Source organism: Sander vitreus, chromosome 18 (assembly GCF_031162955.1).
Source record: "Sander vitreus isolate 19-12246 chromosome 18, sanVit1, whole genome shotgun sequence".
NCBI classification, from domain to species: Eukaryota; Metazoa; Chordata; class Actinopteri; order Perciformes; family Percidae; genus Sander; species Sander vitreus.
Genome location: NC_135872.1, coordinates 19772764 through 19795427, shown reverse-complemented (window position 1 = coordinate 19795427; position 22664 = coordinate 19772764). Strand labels below are relative to the sequence as shown.

At 41.7% G+C, this 22664-nt stretch overlaps 1 protein-coding gene across 1 annotated transcript; it reads right to left on the bottom strand.

Annotated features, from left to right (window-relative positions):
* Positions 1–786: 786 nt before the first annotated feature.
* On the bottom strand, positions 787–22568 carry mmut (methylmalonyl CoA mutase). Its single transcript, XM_078274552.1, has 13 exons — positions 22466–22568; positions 21043–21475; positions 19993–20360; positions 19323–19480; positions 15760–15931; positions 15403–15651; positions 15019–15130; positions 11220–11335; positions 10312–10427; positions 7193–7324; positions 5424–5571; positions 3149–3316; positions 787–1925 (listed from the first exon to the last, which is right to left on the bottom strand). Exons 2-13 carry the CDS (start codon positions 21437–21439, stop codon positions 1797–1799), a joined length of 2265 nt encoding a protein of 754 aa, XP_078130678.1. The 5' UTR covers positions 21440–21475; positions 22466–22568; the 3' UTR covers positions 787–1796.
* Positions 22569–22664: the final 96 nt, after the last annotated feature.

Genomic DNA, 22664 nt, shown 5'->3' with positions numbered 1-22664 from the left:
AGTAAATAAAAAAAATCAGGGGATGTGGAATTAGAATGAAGTGAGCTTACCAGACGGGTTTAGCCTGCTCCTCATCGCTGCTATCGGCTTGAGGCTACATTAACAGCTGCTAGCATCACACCCGAATTTCGGATCAAGTTGGCGGTCGATTGCATTGTGGGTAATGTAGGCACTTGGTTTTCTCAACAAAAAGAAGAATGCATAGAAAATAAAAATGAAAATATTGCTGGTCCAACAATGTTATAAGGGTGCGATGCTGAATCGGTGTTATTCTCTTTTAAGGATCATCAAAGTTATTACAATCATCTCAAGGGGGCCAAATGTTATGGCAATCTATCTAGTAGCACAATTTAAGATTATTGTATAAATATGGAATTAAGTATAGTAAACTGCAGGTGCTGCACTGAAAATGAGCAGTCTGTGAAAGTAACATACTGTCTTTCTGATGTTTTCACTCAAATGTGTTTGATTTCAAGCCAATTATAACCAGCTGAAACCAGAAATGACTGTGCTTATTAATGCTGCAGTCTAACAAGTACACGTACTCCACCTCCATCAAGCCAATTACTGCAATTTACTGTCAAAACAATGTCAAAATAAATCATCCTCCCAATGTCCAAGCTCTCACCCGTTACAGTAGGTTTGAGATCCTGTGATTCAGATAAGAGTTGACCTTTATCTTACCCGGGTTTAAAAAAATATTGAATTTACTAACTTCATTTCCAAAAGTGATTGAATATCTCAGAAAAAAAAGATGCTGCAATTCACATAATCTTTAGACACAAGTCACATTTCCAAAGTCATTTATTTAGACCAAAGAGCGCTAAATCTGATTAGGAAAATATTATTTCCAAAGAAATTGTGATCACTGTTCCGTGGTTTTATCTTTGAATTGAAGCAACAATTAAACATGAGGCAAGAGATCAAGACAACAGAAGGCCACTTTCAAGATGAAGATATCCATCAACATAAAACCCCCGGGGGTAATAAGAGGTTTTTCATTTGAATTTCTACCCCTCCATTTCCACCGCACTAGCACTAATAACAGCCTGCTACGTAATTGAAAATGAAACACACATTTCACAATAAAAGCATAACATTTCAAGTAGGTTTATAGTGCTGTGACATAAGGTTTATTCTTGGATGCCAAAAAAGATGCTCTGCTCATCTCAAGCCAATGTTTCACATGGTACTGTATTATGTTAAACATATCCTAATTAGTTGAAATGTAGTGTATGATGTATTGTTTTTTTAAGTGTGGGTAAAAGTCTTAATAGAGTTTAATTGGTGTTAACTTTATAGTATTGACCAAGAGGCGTTCCCATTCATATTCTTGAATTCCTAGGATAGTTACAGGATATTAATAACGCTGTAACAACTGCAATTCACACACAGGCATGCTGTTAGGGTGAAATCACCATTTATCTGACTGAAGAAGTTATGTGGGAGAGGATTTCTTTCGATATTGAATGAACAAAACTAGATACTGTTGGGTACATGTTCACTTTTTTTCTTTGTGAAGTTACAGGACTGAAAACGGCAAACTGTGAGCACACTAAAAATCTAATTTCATATACTAAGAATGCAATGTTAATACAACCATGACTGTCTAACAGGTGTTTAATCATTTTGACTGCTGAACATGCTGTGTTCTCACGGTGGGAAATTACATTTTAGCTTTTTACAATCTTTTGTGACAAGTCAACCTGATTCTATACAGAAGTGTGGGTTCCCACCATTGGCTTTTGTTGTTGATACAACATAAATAGACAGTTTCTTCAAGTTGTTGTTTGGGTTCACATGACCTGCCGGATTTTTTCCAGGCTCCTTTCAATGTTGTCAATAACCTCCACAGCAGCTTGTGGGATTCTGGTTCCTGGGCCGAAGATGGCGGACACGCCGCTCTGATACAAGAACTCATAGTCCTGCATACACACAGAGGTGGAACACAGTTGATGTGAACTGCAGTTAATGAGTTTATTCATGTAGTGAAAGAATGATGTACACAGTCCCTATGTTGTTAATTATGCTACAACGGATTCAATTAGAAGTTATCACCAAAAGGAAAGAGATGAAATGTATTTTGAAGACAAACGCTAAGATTGACAGGAACAGGACGACAGGAAATGACACTGCACTGCATGCAAGCAAGGAAACCCTATGGTGTGGTCATGATGATCACAACCAGTAGCGGTTTTTGGCACGGGCGAAGCGGGCAGCCACCCGGGGCGGCATTTATTCATGACACATGGGGGGGCGGAACAAGCGTTTTTTCTATTATCTATCATTTCACTGTGTGGGGAATTGGCAAATTGGCGCCCCTGCTTGCCGAGAAGCTGTGTGAGAAGGGGAAAGGGGAGGGGGGACTGAAACAGACTCTGTGTTGAGAACTAAAAGTAGGCTAGATAGTAGAAGCTCACGAAAGCAATCCAACTTGGTAAAAAAAAAAAAAAAAGACAATGCTGCTCTGCCAAATGTCTTCAAAGGAATGAAACGTTGATAATAAAGAACGGTGATTTAATAGTGATAAAGGGATTGTGCACGCCGAGGCCGGTGGGTAGTTGTATTCGACTCCTACAGTTGTCTTTGCTCCAGTCTGGCACCAGACACTCTGCGATGCCATCCAGCTCTGTGGCTCGGCGCGCTATTTAGGTTTCACAAGGAGAAGCAACGCGCGGCCGCGGGCACAAGCACGGGACGCGTGTGTGTGTCAGTGTGAGCACCTGTCCTACCAAAGCAGAGAATTAGCTCCACACATAGTTCATTATAGTCTTAAAAATATTTGGAATATCCATTGAAATATTCATATTTTACATGAAAAAAACGTACTCTCAGATGCCAGCAGTCAAGTAAAAATAATTGATGCATTTTCTTTGGTTTTGGATTCTTTGTTCAGATGGAGGCATGCGAGAAAAACCCATTTTTCTTTGACGAATTCAAGGTAACACGGGGTGAGTGACTGATTGGGTCAAGTATTCCTTTAAGGGGCTTGCGTTGGAAAGAGCAAAAACGAAGAGAAACTAAAGAGACAATGAAAGAGAAACAAAGCAAGATGGATGTCTACTAAATGTCATAACAGGACGTCAAGAAATTGGGGGGGGGGATTCTCACGGTTAGAGATTAGATAATCATGAAAATCAAAGGTTACCTGCGGTGGGATGACGCCGCCACAGATGACCAGGATATCTGGCCTGTTGAGCTTCCGTAGTTCCTTGAGGAGCTCTGGGACCAGGGTCTTGTGTCCTGCGGCGAGCGTGCTGACCCCGACACAGTGTACGTCTGCATCGACCGCCTGCTGGGCAACCTCCAGGGGAGTCTGCTCACCCAAGAATCAGACATGGAAGAATAAAAGAAAACACAACTCTGAGTGAGGTGTACGAAACATGAGGAAGAAAGAAAAAATACTATATAATCTGGTGCAATATAAACACTACGAAGTAAAGCCAAACAACAAATGTACAACCTTTTCATATTTTTACATACTGATGTAAGCTGTACTACTGGAAGCTATCACAAAAAGGACTGATCCATCCTGAACAGCTTCAGGACAGGGAGTCATCAGGATGTTACACATTACATTGATTCACTTATATGATATCCAGCATCGGAATCTAAGTTCAATTGGGTGAATAGAAACAAAAAACACTTACTGTAGCATGTAATTAAGTTAAAGATCAATGACACACTGCCAATGATTCACCTCTTATATGCGTTTGAAAACCAAAGTCATGCAGTGGGAGAGAGTGGGCCTTGGCTGTGCTAGTTTAGCTCAGGTACGCCCCGATATATCTTGCCAACACTATGAAGTGTTACATGGAGAGGTGAGCCTCTCCACATGTTTGCCATCTTAGGTCAGAGTACATTGTAATGTTCCATATGACATCATCAAATGGGGTTATGTTTTTTGGATGGTTTTAAAGTGCTCATATTATGCTCATTTTCAGGTTCATAATTGTATTTAGAGGTTGTACCAGAATAGGTTTATGTGGTTTAATTTTCAGAAAACACCATATTTTTGTTGTGCTGCACATTGCTGCTGCTCCTCTTTTCACCCTGTGTGTTGAGCTGTTTTAGCTACAGAGTGAGACATCTCACTTCTGTACCATCTTTGTTGTCGCGCATGCGCAGTAAGTACTGCTAGCTAGTCCGTTGCAGAGCAGGAGGGCGTGCCACGCTAGCAGCTAGGCGAGCATTATAACGTGTGTTACAAAGTGACGCACGTTCGTCACGGAAGTAAAGGCTGGACTACAATAGAGCTGTTTGGAGCAGTTTGTGAACAGTGTTTTCTCTGGAAGATGGTAAGTCCCTTTGGGGTGGACTTTGGGCTTTTTCACTTTGTAAACCTATAACGTGCACAAAAAGATATATAACACAAAGGAAAGGGGAAAAGCCTAAAAGCACAATATGAGCACTTTAAATTAATTACATAAAAAAAGGTTTTAATTGTACTTTAACACAGAGAACAGAAGCAATCAAACTGCTTACAGACCTGTCTTACAGCAAATATTTGAACTAGTCATAACAGGGAAAGCACAGGTGCAACTAATAAGATTAACGATGCCTTTATTCCATTTGAGTGTGCCTGTAAGCTCTGCAGTAAGCGAGCACGCACAGTAACAGGACTCTGGTGCTGACACACCTGAATGGAATGTAGCAATCATTAATTAATGTAACTAGTTGCACCTGCGTCTGGCAAGTCTTAATGTCAGTTTTGGGCAATTTTGCACTGCCTGGTACTGTAAATATACTAACAGAAAGGTCAATAGGCTGTTTTTTAACTCCAAATGATTTGGCCTTTTCAAGTTAATGTAATTCAAAACTCCCATTATAAATACAATCAAATTAGAAAATAGACATAAGGTAAAACGTACACTTAAAAAAGGGAAATGTGTGTGACTTTATGTGACTGGAACGGACCTAGATATAAGGTGAATGGTCAAGAGTTGTCTTACTCTTGTTATGCACTTGCAGCAGTCAACATACTGTACAGTTGACATGCCTCCCAACTGTCTGTCTGTACCATGCATAGGGTTAAGTATTAGTACTTTTCAGTGCACCTGGCTTCAACAAAGCACCAATTAAGAGCCCTCCTATCTGTAAGTTTGTACGTGTGTTTGGCAGGATACTGTAAGAAAAAGAATCGCAAAACCATTCATTTGTAAAAGACTTAGAATATGTGCAATATGCAATGTGGGTTTTAGGATAAACAAAAGCCCACATCTTTGGTAGGTCATTCTCAATAAACTAAAACAAAAATGGTTAAGTCACTTATGTCTTACTTCCCTAACTTTGATGTTTACTATATTCTTTTTCTAATTGTAGGGCACTTACAATTACTTGAGACCTTAGTCAAGAATTGACCTACACTGCTTTAATGCATGTTATAAGGTCTATTTTACTCCATTTTGCCATCTGACACTGACCTGAAACAGTGGTCCGATGTCCACATCAAAGCCCAGGTCAGCAAACCCTGTGGCGATGACTTTGGCACCCCTGTCGTGACCATCCTGCCCCATCTTTGCCACCAGCAGTCGAGGGTTCCTGCCCTCGTGCTTCTTAAAATCTGCAACTCTGAGATTTGAAAAACAAATTAGTAGAGTAATAATAACCTGTATTTATAGAGCACTTTGAAACATCCAAATTACAAAGTGCTCCAGACGGCAGAAAGATTCAAACAAACAGGTCATAAACTCATTAGGTTTTAAAAGAAAACAGATACAAAACAATTTGGTGTATAAAAACCAATACAGTGTAAGAGAAAACATCTAAACAGTAAAATCAGGAAAGGCTCTCCGATAAAAGTATGTTTTCAGAATGGACTTCACTGACTCAGCAGACCTGATTTCCCTGGGCAGATCGTCCCATTCTGTTTTCGGCCGGGCCTTAGACAAAACAGACAAAAGAAGTCTGCCCGAGGATCTCAAGTACATAGCGGCACATGCGTTACAAAGGAGGTCAGAGATATAGCAGGGAGAGAGGCCATTAGGAGCCTTTAAAGTAATCAGTCAAATCTTTTTTTAATCTTTTCTAGAACATACTGGGAGCCAGTGTAAAGAAGCTAAAACAGGAGTGATGTGATTAAGTCTCTAGGTACTGGTTGAAACCCTCGCAGCGGAGTTCTGTACAGTCTGGAGTCGATCAACAGATTTTGGGTTCAGGCAAGTAAAGAGGCTGTTGCTGTTATCCAGGCATGATAAGATCCGGGAGTGTAAAATAGTCTGTGTGTCTTTAAAAATTATTTCTGAAATATTTTTACGACGATACAAGCGTTGTAGTACACAAATTTCTGTCAAACCAGACGCCAACATTTCTTTGTAACAGGCTTGATATGATCAAATAGGGGAACAGTGGACTACTGGAAGAAATCAAAGATGACATAGACTCTCCGACTCAGCGTTCACATTCCATTCCAGCAGTTGTTAAACTCCTCGCTACATTACAAATATTTTGGTATCAGGATCATTTCAAACAGTCATAGCATCAGCAGTGGGAATATCGCAGTCTGCACTCAGCCGTATCATAGCACCAGTACTTAACGCTTTGGTACAGCACAATTTACGGTATAGTGGGCGGAGAAAGGCGCTGATTACCCGATGAACTGCAGGTTTGGTAAATACGACGTAAGCTGAAGTATCACAGCGTGCGCTTTCTGCGGGTTGGCCATGGCGCTGATAATGCTACGTTCAACAATGTAAATCACAAGGACAAAGCACATGCCATCATCAGCAGCCATTCAAAGGTAACCTTGGGCAGGGCAGTCTCAGTGCTGTGATACTTCCGGAAACCTTGTTGAAAGTTGTTATTTTCCAGTGCAGAGATAAATTGCTTGGATTTTGATATAAAATGGGAACTTGGAAATTGGTCTATAGTTTTCAAAGAGATCTAGCCCAGTTCTTTTTAAGCAGAGGGTTCACAAAAGCAGTTTTAAAATAATCTGGAACACAACCACTAGACAACGAACTGTTACAAACAGAAAGCAAACAGGGCCCGACACATTCCATCGCTTCAAGAGGGCTTAAGGACACACTCATATATGAAACGGTTTCTAAAAGTTCAGTCAAGATAATGGGATAAAACTAGTCAATCTATTTTGTTGCAGGTCAGGGACATCGGGGGTAATGGAGGCTCTAACCTTCGAGCAATCACGCTGTGCATAATGAATGTAAAGATGCTAATTCGGTTTATGTTCTACCTATTGTGGGCCCCGGCGATCTCTTCATGCTCCCCATACTCGCTTCGGTAGGCACCGCTCACCATCCTGGTACTGGCCTTGTGTTCACCAAACACTTTCTTCATAGCATCAGTTATTTCACCGACCGAACATCTAAAAAGCAGAGAGCATCTTCCTCAATACGTTTTCACTTTATGATGATAAATAATGTAAGGCAGCCAGTTATTCAATTTGTTCCAATTCATTTTAAGACTTCAAGACTTTAAGCAAATGCAAATGTCCTTGCTTTTTCATTTTACTGCAGTCTGCTTGATTATCTGTATTATTTATTATCATGCCTTATTAAACACAGAATGTTAAAGGGTAACTACTGTACCTGGACCCTATTTTCCTATGTTTTTGTGTCTAAGTGACTGATGGGAACAACAATCTTTGACATTGGTCCTGTATTAAAAGGTGCAGTAGGTAAGACTTATAAAACTAACTTTCTGTCATATTTGCTGATACTGACCCTATGTTCTAGTAGAACTACATGAAGCAGGTCATTTAAAATAAATCCTGCTCCTCTGGCACCACCTACAGCCTGTAGTGTGATTTGCAAAAATCCACCGCTCCCTGTTCAGATGCACCAATCAGGGCCAGGGGGGGTGTCTAACTGCGTGTCAATCACTGCTCATGCACACACATTCATTCTCCCTTGTGGGGGGAGGGGCTTAGGAGACAGTTTTGGGCTTAAGCGGAAAGGGGGGAGGGACTGAGAAGTTGTCGATGTTCAAATATTTTGGCTAAGTCCTGGATCTTCGCAATCCTACCTACAGCACCTTTAAGCGAGATCGCTGCAGTTGGCAGTGGCGAAACAAGCTACAATGTAAGTTAATAGGGCAATTGTCCAGCTTGTATTTACCTTCACAAAAGTGCTCATTTTGCGACTGACAGGCTCAGATTGATATTCTAATGGCGTTTTTCCACTGCTAGTACCAGCTCTACTCGGCTCGACTGAACCGCGGTGCCCCGTCCTCCATTTTCCATTGCAGATTTAGTACCGCCTCATGCGTGAGGCGAGCGTGGCTGGTCGTCATAGCGGCGCCGCAGTAAACTGCCGTGACCGCCGTAACGCGACACACACAGAACGTCGAAGGTGTGTTGTTGTTGCCACAGCCAGAAGACACATTCTGTTTCAAATGAAGCTGGAGGCAGCAAAAAAAAAAAAAAAACACACACAGCTGGCTAAACTATTTAAAAATGCCGGGTTTGTTCAGGACACCCCCATCTGTCACTTTCACGTCACCTTTTGGTATCGGCTCACCTCGCTTGGAACCTCAACGGAGGTGGTACTAAAAAAAACTACCTGTTAGCAGGTACTAGGGATTTTTTTTCGTAATGTAAAATCAAAAAAGGCGAGTAGAGTCGAGGCGAGTCGAGCAGGTACCATGTAATGGAAAAACGCCATAAGTGTCTGACAACATTATGGAAAGAATTTCTTCAGAGATAGACCTTTAAAACCTCTTTTGAGACCTTTCTGTTTAACCAGAAACAGCTCTGAAGTCGCTAGCGCTAAACCCACCAGACTCCATTTAAAAAAGCAATACTTTTAGCGTGTATAGAACCAGCATATTTTCACATGTAAATCGGTAAACTATGTGTTTATTTCAACCAAAACTAAAACCGAGTTGTGATGGTTGGAAAAGTGGAAAGACGACCCAAAACGGCTTTTCATAGTTTTATTTTGTTGCAGTCGACTTTGAATGAAGTGTATTTCACGATGCTAAAATTACTGTTTATTTACATGGAGTCTGGTGGCTTTTGCAAACGCAATTTCGCGGATGTTTTTATGTTTAAAAAAGGGATTTTACTCTTTAACAGAAAGGTCGACCTCCTTAGAAATCCTTTCCATAATGTTGTCAGACACTTAATATATCAATCTAGACACAAAAACATAGGAAAATAGGGTCCAGGTTGAAAAAAAAAACGGTAGTTACCCTTTAACACATCTCCACTACAAGCAAAAAAAAACGTTTCGAGCCTGCTTATTAGTGTCTGTGTCACATGGGAGAAAGATTTACTCTAGTCTCATTTCCCACAATACCACTGTTGCAGTGAGGGTAATAAAATAGCAATGATCAAGTAACATGTCATTTGCAATTCAATTGCTGAATCATTTGTACCTATAAGGAAAGCATGAAGCATATTATATTGAGATGGATTAACGGTCTAATGAAAGTAAAATTTAATGAGATGTTGAAGTGGTTGAAGATGATTGTGTGAGTTGTGCTGTTAAGTAATCCCGGTCATGTGCCAGGGCCTCTCAGCAAGTGGGCTGTGATCAGCATGTGGACTCTTTGTAAGATCTTTCTTTTCATTAAGGTGCTTACACACCAACCAGACGGCCGACCGTCAGCAGAAAAGGCAGTCGGACTGATCAGTCAGGTCCCTGAGGCCCCAAAAAATGCCTCAAAACACACTGAGGCGACGCCGACTTGAGCATACGCTCTGCGCGTGCGCAAAACGTAATACGTCGCAATAGCAGCAGGTGGCGCTTCTCTGTATAGTTTCCCAGAAAATGAAAACCGGCCGCGGGTCTTTTTTCTCCAGAAATTCACAGCCACACTGTCGTGGCGGCTTGTTCAGAATACGATCTCGTATTGTACTAAAATAGTTCACCGAAAGGTTGGCATCTATCTCGTGAACACCTTTACACAATCGCACATTCACAATCACCGACCCGACTCTTAGCTAGCAAGCGATTGTGCCTTCTTTAGGAAGTTAACTAGTCGCAAGTTTGCAGTAAAATGCAGTTGGGTTGTCGAGGTCAAAACACTATATAGCAGCTGTAAATCAAATAAACGTATAATAAATAATGTTATGTCATTTTTTACTCTTAAGCCTTACGCCCTACCCCCCCGCCACAAACTGCTTTTGAATCTGTGGGAAACACTGCACCCCCTTAAAATCTTTAGATTTATTTAAACAAAAACAGATTGTTATGGAAGTAACAGCTTGGTGAAGTATAATAAACAATAAAGTAAAGGCAGTAAACATTATGACAACTACATTTAATTTTTGAAGCTAAAGTCGTGCAGACACAAGAGTGGTCATTACACATTACAATTAGAGATTTTAGTGACTGTGGGAGTTTTGACCTGGCTCGTGCTGCCTCCACAGCCAGGGCTAAAAGGTTGCCATCCCCGGTTCGGGCGCACTCCTCAATGGCTGCCAGGCACTTCTTCGCTGCCTCTGGGTCACGACTCTCCCTCACCTACAACAGAAGAAGGGAGCAACACACCATAAACATGGGATTTGTTTTTGTATCTGCCCTGCTAACAACACAAATTGATATACTTCACTATATACAGTGTAGATGCATGTGTCAACTGGTAAAAAAATCGTATGGGTGTTTAACCCTTGTAATGTGTTAGAAAGCTGCACACATTTTTGGTGTTAGTGGGTCAAATTTGTGATTTGTGAACCTGTGATTTAACTCAGCCCAAAATACTCATAAAACAATGATTATGATCCAATATTGTTTTTCACCTCATAGTTAACTTATTATGTATTCATTTCCATGTAAACACTATTTTAAAGGTTGTTTTTTTTTTTTGACCTTTGATCTTAAAATATACCACCACTTAAAAAAAATGTTGAAATTCACTCATTATATTTCAAATAATGAGGACAATGGGTAATTACGTAATTATGTCTTTTAGAAGTTTTCACAATATTAGTATTCAAAACAATGGTAAAAAGTTAAAATCACATTCTTCACATTACATGAAATTGTTTTTTAGTATTGACTAGAACAGTAACTAAAACAAAATCTTGAGATTATAGAGCAGTCTATATCTTGAAACACCTTATATACACGTGTGATGGATTTTGGTACATTTATCATATTATTTATTTAGACGTGTGGACTTCAAATCCCAACATCGATATGAGAATATTCTGGAGAGAATGTTGATTTTGTGTGTGTGTGTGTGTGTGTGTGTGTGTGTGTGTGTGTGTGTGTGTGTGTGTGTGTTATCATTTTAATTCTCAAAGGAACACTAACCTTCTTCAGTTTGTCAATCTGTTTCTGACGTACAACAGTGTTATCTATTGCCAACACCTCCACAGTCTCCTCTTTTCCCAGACGGTACTTGTTCACCCCGACAATGACTTCTGATCCTGAAGAAGAACAGGGGGGGGGAAAGCATGCAGGTATGGGAATCAGGGGGGAAAAATACAAGTAACCACCAAAAACACACATTTGTGAAAAACCTTTTCAGGGTGTTTTCCAAGGATATCCAAGAATAAGGAACCTTTAGAAAAACAAAAGTGAAGACATAGAAAACAGACTCAGAAAGAAAGAAAATCTAATTAATTGAATTATTGATGTTATTCCCCACTAACTGTGCTAATATCCTCGTTTACTCTCTTAGGGATAAATCAAAATGTAAGAGCCCTCCATCCATCCATCCATCCATCCATCCATCCATCCATCTTCATCCGCTTATCCGGGGTCGGGTCGCGGGGGTAGCAGCTCCAGCAGGGGACCCCAAACTTCCCTTTCCCGGGCCACATTAACCAGCTCCGACTGGGGGATCCCGAAGCGTTCCCAGGCCTGGTTAGAGATATAATCCCTCCACCTAGTCCTGGGTCTTCCCCGAGGCCTCCTCCCAGCTGGACGTGCCTGGAACACCTCCCTAGGGAGGCACCCAGGGGGCATCCTTACCAGATGCCCGAACCACCTCAACTGGCTCCTTTCGACGCAAAGGAGCAGCGGCTCTACTCCGAGCTCCTCACGGATAACTGAGCTTCTCACCCTATCTCTAAGGGAGACGCCAGCTACCCTCCTGAGGAATACCATTTCGGCCGCTTGTACCCTGGATCTTGTTCTTTCGGTCATGACCCAGCCTTCATGACCATAGGTGAGGGTAGGAACAAAAACTGACCGGTAGATTGAGAGCTTTGCCTTCTGGCTCAGCTCTCTTTTAGTCACAACGGTGCGATAAATTGCCCTGAGGAGGCCAACTCTCACCTGAAACGAGTCCGACTTACTGCCGAGAACCCGGACACAGCTCTTGCTTTGGTCGTACAGAGATTGGATGGCCCTGAGAAGGGACCCCCTCACCGCGTACTACTGCAGCACCTCCCACAGTATCTCCCGGGGCACCCGGTCATATGCCTTCTCCAGATCCACAAAACACATGTAGACTGGTTGGGCATACTCCCAGGCTCCCTCTAGGATCCTTGCGAGAGTAAAGATCTGGTCCGTTGTTCCACGACCAGGACGGAATCCGCATTGTTCCTCTTCAACCTGAGATTCGACTATCGACTGAACCCTCCTTTCCAGCACCTTGGAGTAGACTTTACCGGGGAGGCTGAGAAGTGTGATACCCCTGTAATTGGCACGTCTGGGATAACATATCCCGGAAAGACTCCTTCTTCAGTCGGACGGCTTCCCTGACCACTGGTGTCCACCACGGTGTTTGTGGGTTACCGCCCCTTGAGGCACCTAACACCCTAAGACCACAGCTCCTCACCGCAGCTTCAGCAATGGAAACTTTGAACATTGTCCACTCGGGTTCAATGCCCCCAGCCTCCACAGGGATGCACGAAAAGCTCCGCCGGAGGTGTGAGTTGAAAGTCTGTCGGACAGGGGCCTCCTCCAGACGTTCCCAATTTACCCGCACTACCCGTTTGGGCTTACCAGGTCTGTCCAGAGTCTTCCCCCACCCCCTGACCCAACTCACCACCAGATGGTGATCGGTTGACAGCTCCGCCCCTCTCTTCACCCGAGTGTCCAAAACATACGGGCTCAGATCAGATGAAACGATTATAAAATCGATCATTGACCTTTGGCCTAGGGTGCTCTGGTACCTAGTACACTTATGAGCATCCCTATGTTCGCACAACCACTCTGGTTTAGATCAGGGAGGGCGTTCCTCCCAATCACGCCTCTCCATGTGTCTCCATCATTGCCCACGTGCGCGTTGAAGTCCCCCAGTAGAACTATGGAGTCCCCGACTGGAGCCCCATGCAGGACTCCACTCAAGGTCTCCAAGAAGGCCGAATACTCTGAACTCTTGTTTGGTGCACATGCACAAACAACAGTCAGAGTTTTCCCCCCCACAACCCGCAGGCGTAGGGAGGCGACCCTCTCGTCCACCGGGTTAAACTCCAACGTAGCGGCGCTCAGCCGGGGGCTTGTGAGTATCCCCACACCCGCCCGGCGCCTCACACCCTGGGCAACTCCGGAGAAGAAAAGAGTCCAACCCCTATCCAGGAGTATGGTTCCAGAACCGAGACTGTGCGTAGAGGTAAGCCCCACCAGATCTAACCGGTAGCGCACCACCTCCCCGCACAAGTTCCGGCTCCTTCCCCCACAGAGAGGTGACATTCCACGTCCCCAGAGCCAGCCTCTGCTGCCCGGGTCTGGTCCGTCGAGGCCCCTGACCTTCACTGCCCATGTGGCAGCGCACCCGACCCCAGCGGTTCCTCCCACAGGTGGTGGGCCCATGGGATGGAGAGATGTCCGCCGTAAGAGCCCTGCATTATGCATTATGTCAAATGCCAAAAATGATCTGAGAGCCCAACATGGTCAATCAGAATTCAAAGCCCATCAGAAGTGAAAACAAATGTCAGCAGCAAAGCTGTGCAATGAGGGTGGATCAGAAAGCCAATGAATATCAATGAGAGCAGGCATCAGGGGGATTATGGAGGAAAGCTCCACAGTCTGTAAAGGTTCTGTTCTGCTCCATTCCCTCGCACTCGTTTCTGTCATCATGGGATGTGATAACAACCTCTAACAAATCACACACCTTCTTCTTCTTCTTTTGTGAGCTGCTTTCCTATCCGTGCTTTGGGTTCTAACGACGCACGTGTTGGGGTTAAGGGTTCTTTCAAGTGATAGAATCAATTTTAATAGCCAAGGCTGCAAACCCAGTATTATGCTGCAGTTCAGCTCAATTCAAACTTAAAATAGGCCACTACTACTGAATGCTTGACACAAGTCAATCCTTTTATACTCAAGTTTAACATTATTTCATCTCGACTTCAGGAAGTAATCTTATCTGACTCAACGAAAGGCAAGTCTACGCTAAAGCTTTTATAACACAGAGCATTGACCTTAGCGGATTGAAAGTTTAAACTCTAGAGCAGGGATCTTCAACAGGGGGTCCGGGGCCCCTAGGGGGTCCTCATAGTCACTGCAGGGGGGCCTCCAAATTATTGTAAATTTTTGAATGTTTTTTCAAAAATGAAAAAGTCTTAACATGAATTCAACATATTATTAGCAAATATAAATCGCCACTGATGATAGGCTTACTGGCCCATAGGTAAGGTAGTCACTAAGGTAGCCATCCACAGATACAGCTCATCCTAAGGATTCATGGTGCTGAATGTATTGTTTTAAAATTTAAAAAGTAATTTATAAAATCATGCCAACAATTATAAGGCTTTTTTTAAAAGCTTAGTATTCTATGCAAAAAAAATGTATGTAAAAAGGCTTTAGGCTGCCCTACACATTATTGTAGGCCCAGTTTATTATGCAACTTCATTTTATACAATATATGTAGTAGGGGGGCCCTGCTCCATCTCTCTTTCAGTTAAGGAGTCCTTGGTTTAAAAAACGTTGAAGACCCCTGCTCTAGAGAGTTTAAGACCATCATACCAAGGGGTTTAAGTAACCTTGTGACACTGTTTTTGGGTAAAAAAAAGAAGAGATGTTGCATGGTGAAAATCAACAAAAGCAGGCTTCTCTGAGAGAGATAGAGAGCATTTAGTGCTTGAGGCAGAGGAAGAAGCTAAAAAGATGAAAGCATGAGAGGCTTTAAGGCAAATAAGCTTATGATATATTGATACAGTACCTGAGTCAATGCGGGCCTGTCTGCGAGCAGCACATTCCTCAATACGAAGTTTTGGAATGCCCTCTGCCACAGCTCTGGCCATGCCTCCCAGCTCTTCAATTTCGTTAATAAACTATACAAAGGAAAACACAGCTTGTAAAAGAGTGACTCAATGATGATTGATTCACTTTGTGTATAATGACATTTACCTCACAAGACAACAACTAAAGTTCTCATTAACGACAGTATTTAAAATATTTCAGAGTGTAATTAGCCCCTAGCTGTATATTAGAAGTGAATTTTGGGCAAAAAGAAAATGGACAGAGTAAAATAATAACAAACTGTTAATTAGAACATACTCTGGAAGGAAGTCTAGGCAGTTGCCCATTGGTCCCTATGACAAACCTTCAAAGCTTTGTTATAGACGTCATCTGTGAGGGCCTCCATCATGTGCGAGCCCCCCCAGGGATCTGCTACTTTGGGGATGCCCGACTCTTCCTGGATGATGATCTGGGTGTTCCTGGCAATGCGAGCGCTCTTTACTGTGGGCAAGCCCAGAGCTTCATCGAACGAGTTGGTGTGGAGAGACTGGGTCCCCCCGAACACAGCCGCCATGGCCTCGATCACTGTACGGACCACGTTGTTGTACGGATCCTTAGAGGAGGGTTCACAGGGGAAAGTTCTAATCACCATTTGCTCATTTGACATGTGTGAGTTTCTCCGTACATTTTAAAGGACTTTCAAACTCTGGCTTGTATTTACTTGTTCCGTGAGAGACCAGCCTGAAGTCTGGCAGTGTGTGCGGAGGAGCAGAGACTTGGTGTTCTTAGGCTGGAAGTTCTTTTTAATGAGCGTGGACCACAACCTCCTGCCTGCCCTCAGCTTGGCAATTTCCATGTAGAAATTCATCCCAATACCCCAGAAGAATGACAACCTGACAAAACAAGAGAAATATAGTCAGTTATTAAAATTAACTGAAAATTGAAAATGAGAGCAATTCTGCACAAAATAGAAATCAGAGTCCATTTGTATAAGCAAGCACAACACATCATGAGACAAACCCACCACAATTAGAGTATCTAAACACAAACAGCACTATGTGAAAAGAACTGATTAAGCTTTATGTTTCATTATGTCTTATAGCAATGTCACAGGCTTCACCCAGTGATGACTACCACTATTACTGGAAATAGATAGAAGAAAATGGAAGCAAGCAGCCTGTCCAGTGCCAGAGTTATAAATAAACTGCCATACCGACAAAAAACGCAACCAAAAAAACCTGGTTGTGATGCTACTCAAGTAGCATCACAACCTCAGCAACCTTTCACACAGACAATGCAAACTAATATGGTCTTCAATAGGAAGCCAACCCAAGTATCTTAGTGTCTCAGTTGGGTTACTGTACTAGAGCTTGAACGATAAATTGGCGGATATTAGCTTATTGCAGATATATTGGTATCGGTGTATATGCAATCTAACATAGACAGTCCTCCAGACAGCACTAACAACTTTATTTTTTAACCGCAAAATGTCCTGCTCAGTACATATCGTGGTCACGATTCTTAAAAAAATACAAACATTTTAGCGACCCAAAACTGTTACGTATATGTTAATTAATTATGTTTATAAAAAAAGAAATTCAACCAGTCACTATGTATGAATACGATTTTAAACTCTCAAACATCGGTCCACTTATAAAGGAAAATGAGCATCAATCAGCTGGAATTAATCATGACGAATTCCAACACCTGTTCTTTCACATTTTTGCAGCGTATCAAATAAAACAATGCATATTGCTTAGAGGGAAGGACAACTGAAACAGTATGTGCCTAAAGAAAAGATACAAACGTCTGACCTCCACCCTTTTACTTTCCTGTAGAAGCTTTTCCTCTTGCTCCAAAAACCTAATAAGACAGTACACTGAAAGCCGACAACAGTGGCATTAAAAAGTCCAAAAGCATGACGTCACAGTCACAATTTTAACACTAAGTTCCAGTATTTGTGCGAACCCGGGGGGTAAGCACTGGTTGTGTGTCTAGGAAATATTTGGAACAATTAGAGATAATAGCTTTGGGTGGAAACCATTCCATTTCACACAATAGAGCGACATCTCTACATTGATTCAGAGTCTATAAGGCCCGTCTCTCAAGCCATTATGTGGAAAAGGTCAAGCTGGACTGGGCCATCATGATGTTCATGGTGACGGCATTCACACATACCCTCGCTATTGTCGGAGTAATGACATGAGGAGGAGGCAATGGAAGTACAATTCAAGGAACAAGAAATGGACATTTGAGGGCAGGGTTGCTGAAGTGGAGCAATTGTGTAATTGACTGAAAAGAACCATTTTCTGTCTACAGCAGCATTAAAGATCATTTAGTTCAAAATGACCGCAGCCAAGAGAGCCCAAGAGAATTACTTAAAAAGAAGCATTATGGATAACAGCAAGAATACATATTACAATTAGTTCAGTCCCTGGAGAAACAAGTAGACAGCTAAAATGTTGGATATAACATCTATATTACCCACTTTGTGTTGGGCTCAATTGTAAGTATTTGTATAAATTACTATTTAAACGGATTGATTTGACTAGCAGCCTTTCCATCTGGCTTTAATTGTATGCTGATTCAGTCTGTGAGTCCCATCTGGAGGTTCAACAAATAACGAGGAAGGTATTGGTTTGCTAGTTAAATGTGGCTGCACAGTGGCATCGGAATATTAGTAAGGACCAACATCATGGATGGCAGAACTAGTGTATTAGTAGTATTAGTATCAGTAGTAGCGTACATATTTGAGAGTTCCGTTGTTAACAAGGCATTTCAGTTAGCGAGTGAGTGAAACTGAACTGCGAAGTTATTGACGGACAGCACAAGCTCCTGCTTAAAAGGGAATAAGTGTAAAGGTAATGTGACCTCTTTCAAATTCAGCGACACCATCTACTGACACTGGTGGTGCTAAGAGCTAAGTCACACCTTAGAATCAAGTGTCAGGATTGACATCTTGTATCCCTCGAGTCTTGGCTTGCTTTTCAGTATTTAGTTTGCTGCGGTTTCAAATGGAATTTCCCCCACTGGGATTGGTTAAATACTTATCCTTATGTCATCTATTGATCTATATATTTGGAACTCAAACCCACTTATCGGACTTTTAATTTGAACTTAAGACATTACCTAATGAATATTCATCAACAGCACATTTTTCATTTTACGGTATCTCTTTTATCCAGCCTGGTTGCGTTAGTATATTAAGCAATTATTTGAGCAACGGCATGGATTAAAAGAATGTAATAAATAGAAAGGCAGCGCGAGAGGGTATTATTTCTGACCTGTATGTTTAAAATAATAAACTGCAGTGACTTAAAAATGTCTCATATTCACACGCGTTACTTTTACTGTATTTAGAAGGTATGTCTGGCTGGATTTGAGTTGAGCTTTGGGAGGCGCCGCATGTTGTAGAGGAAGTATGGAATGTGTCATACAATTATTGGATACTGTGATGGTGTTATGAGATGTGATAGATATAACTAAGATTTCAACTAAAAGTACAAATCTTAAAAAAAAAAAAAAAACAGTTTTGGACTTCAGACTTGGCATTCATCCTACATTTAAAGCTTTAGTGCATAACGTTTTGATATTTATGAACATCTGTTACAGTCAGGCCATTGCCAGATGAGTTGCTTCAAAGCTAATTAAGACTATCAGCTCAATCAACTCTCTCTGTATTTCTCTGTATGGCTGTGTTCAGAAGATTGTGTCGTCCGGTGACTTTCCCACGCAGAAAATCAAGTCAAGACAATTACCTCTTCTGAAGAGTCCATCATGTGTTTTAATCCTCCGTATCCTCCGTGTCCTCCTTGGCTACTAGCAACTGCGTGTGCGTGATCGTGCGCTGTCACGGAAGGCTGTATCATGTGGACGCGCCGACAGTTTTGTTGTCATTACTTAGTATTCCTCATGGGGGCGACAGAAACTACGCACTATAGCTTTAATCAAATTATTTTTCAAATATTTAAGTATTGGACTCTCATTACTGTGATCCGGGCACATTATCTAAATGAACCTCAAGAAGAATACTAAAGGTTCACACAATATGTAGCTTTTCTTTTCTTTTTTTTATCTTCAAAGCTATTCTGAGGGTTATTTTCTTAATGCTTGATACAACTATTCTTAATATTGCAGGCTTTTGTGATGTGTTTATTGGAAAAAATCTATAATTAAATCATATTTTAAAAACAATACATTATCCAGCCATAGCAGTGAGCAACAGATATGTAAATCAAAACTGGTTTCTTCTACACTTATTAATAAGATCTTAATATTTTGTACCTCGGGGCAAACTCATCGATGGTTAAGCCGGCTTTCAGACCAGTGCGGCAGTACTCCAGGCCGTTAGCGATGGTGTAGGCTACTTCCAGGATGGCATCAGCCCCAGCTTCCTGAAGATGGTAGCCACTGATGGATATGGAGTTGAACTTGGGCATGTGCTGGAAACATGGAGAGTCATTAGAATCAGTGAAACTCCCAATATGAGTAGTATAACATTACCAACATCGGTGTTTTCCATGGGTTTGTTAAAGACTTAGGTGCACATATTTGGCAGAGGGGTTTAAGGGTCTTTCCTCAAGAAAATGTGATGATTTTCAATAGAGGAAATTATGCAATTTGACATAATTCTGGATTATTATCACCATATCTGTGACTTAAATGTTGGGAAAGCTAGAGCAGATAATAAATAACATTCAGAAAGCTTAAAGACAAAATTTGTTAAAGAAGTCCAACCACAATCATTGGATCTGAGATCTGATGCTTTTTAATCAACATTTTTGGTGCCGTTTTGCCGCATTTCACATTCATTTTGCTTAGGTGCTGCCAAAAACGGCTCGGGTGCTGCACCTAAGACTTACCGTATAATGGTATAGGGAAAACCCTGAACATGACATAACGTAAGCACTATACAAGCAGATTACATATTAAGTAACACTAAAGTGGGACCTACCTTGGAGGTATAAGCAAAGATGTCTGCGATGGCGTGCATGGAAGGCTCCGGGGGGAAAATGTAGGTGTTGCGTACCATAAACTCCTTCAAGATATCATTTTGAATGGTGCCAGTTAGTTTGGCTTTAGACACGCCCTGCTCCTCTCCGGTCACAATGAACATCGCCAACACAGGGATCACTGCTCCATTCATTGTCATTGAAACGGACATCTTCTCCAGTGGGATTCCATCAAAGAGCATCTTCATGTCTTCAACCGTGTCTATAGCAACTCCAGCCATGCCGACATCTCCGTGGACTCGGGGGTTGTCCGAGTCATACCCGCGGTGCGTCGGCAGGTCAAAAGCCACGGAAAGACCTTGCTGTCCAGCTGACATGAAAGAGCAAAACAGATAGTGGATTAGAGCTTATGAGGAAAATGGAGATACATAAAGGCATGGGTCATAAATTGGAGCAGATAGCAAAATAAAATTCACACCCAACGACACCAAGAATTCAACTTGAAATCCACTATTTAGTCTGTCAATAGGCTCAACTATTTTGGCTTGAGCCAACCAGAATAAAAGCTTTGGTGACCTTCTAGAGGGTTAAAACTTCTCATGCAGTTTCTGACCTTACTCATAAGTACATGATTTGCATGACACAAATGTGACCTTGCAATGCCACTGTCATCTTATTTATATTATATCAATATTTATTTAGTCTATCCATCTTCTTTAATCTAGTTTTCTAATTATTCAGTGCAATTCAACGTGTAGCCTCCAGTATAATAATGCATTTCACAGGCAGTTTGGCTAAAATGTGGCGTGCAATATATTCTCTCTCAAATTTGCACTACTATAAAGTCTGATTGTATATGTGTATTCATATAACAGAATATTTTGCTAAACGGCCAAGTCCTAGGGAGACGTAACAGCCAAAAGCCAGTGACTTTTTGTAGGGTTCAGATGTGTTCCAGGAACATAATGTCGAAAAATGTGTGTTCATTCTGCCAAGATAGGATAGGAAAATGTAAATGGACTGTTAAGGACTCCCCCATGGGCAACATCTACCTTTAATGTTATCTTTGTAGAACTTGTTGCTCTCCTCCACAGTGCTAAAGCCAGCATACTGCCTGATAGTCCAAGGTCTGTATGTGTACATGGTAGGATAGGGCCCCCTAGTGTAGGGAAATACTCCTGGCAACTCATCTGGCCTGTCGACTGAGTCTGCTTTGGTGTACACAGGCTTGATGTTGAGTCCCTCAGGCGTGCGCCAGATCAGATCTTCCGGGTTCTTCCCCTTCAACTGTTTCTTAGCCAGACTGGCCCATTCTGGATGCAGCTCATCCTGGTCCTCGCATGGTGTGGAAGTGTGGATCAGAGAGCGGTGTGTGTGTGCTGAGGAGAAAGAAGCTCTAACCAGGCGCCGAGCAGCCATCGCTGCACATGCCCTCTGTGCAGTCAGCATGCTTAATGTTGAATCAATCAGAAGGACATGAATCACCTGAGGTAGACAAATAAAGGTGAAAATACTTGTGATGGTTAAATGTGAACATGGTTAGGAGTGAGTTAGTGATGCCAGTACACATGGATAAAACAACAATGCATTCTATTGCATCTTCTATGGAGATGTTACAAAAACGTGACTTTGCGAAGAGACAAAAAAGTGCATTAAATCTGATAATTTCTGCGTTATTAAGAAGACAATCGCTTTTTCAGCATGGATATCATCCACCAAGCACTATCATCTTACAGTGAGACATTTTAGGCTTGGTTTCCTGCTTGCTAATGCTGACACCCTTTACAGTTTACTTTGTTTTGGTGTATGATTAACATGAGGCCAACCAGTTAGCATATAAAACTAGTTGCGGTTGTAAAAAAATAACAATTCAACAACATTTTGAGAAATCCAACAAAAACTATTTTAGCTAATGTTAATATCATGCTCAAACGCTGAATGATGGCTAGCTAGCTATAACGTTAATGTAAAGCTGACACGTACCACTCAGTCTGTCAGTCATATTGAAAATAATTAGTACAGGTTGGTGCATCTTAACAAGCAGCTAGCATGTGATATTGACACTGGACAGATGACATTGTTGTAACATTTTACAGCGACAACGTTAACATTAGCTAGTTTAGCAGTGTCAACTAACGTTAGCTGAACTAGAACTAGCCAAATATAAATGTCTTTTTGAAAAAGACATAAAGGCATAGGATGATTAAATCCATATGGACGACTGTGGAAACGTTTTCAATGAATAGTAAAAAGGCAAAACGTGCAAGTTAATGTTGACATAACGCTAGGTAAGCTAACGTTACTTTAGCTACAGTTGCGCTGCTGAGCACTGAGCTAGCTAACTGTGGGTGTTTGCTTGAACTGTTAGCATTCGTTTAAGAAGCCAAATGGAGGTCCGCTAACATTAGACATTTTGTAGACACGTAACTATATTTTATAGCGCCCATTTGACATATTTTAAGATAATTTCCTGACCTTGGCGTCTGTTGTGCTCTTTCAGATTGGCGAAAGGCGTGTGTGCGTCTATCCAATGACATTTCATAACATTGACAGTCAGCCAATAGCGTGCTACCGTCAATCGGTAAACTTTCACCTAGGACCCCGGAAGTAAATATTACATTCAAGATTGTTGCATGTCGTAGAGCTAAGCAATGTCAGCAATTGTTATTACAAT

Excerpts from the sequence above, each read along its gene's own strand:
- mmut (XM_078274552.1), bottom strand. The coding sequence starts at position 21,439 with ATGCTGACTGCACAGAGGGCATGTGCAGCGATGGCTGCTCGGCGCCTG. Across the intron at positions 20,361-21,042 it reads CTACAAAGATAACATTAAAG|CTGGACAGCAAGGTCTTTCC; the intron begins GTAGATGTTGCC and ends CTTTCATGTCAG. Across the intron at positions 19,481-19,992 it reads TCTTTGCTTATACCTCCAAG|CACATGCCCAAGTTCAACTC; the intron begins GTAGGTCCCACT and ends CCATGTTTCCAG.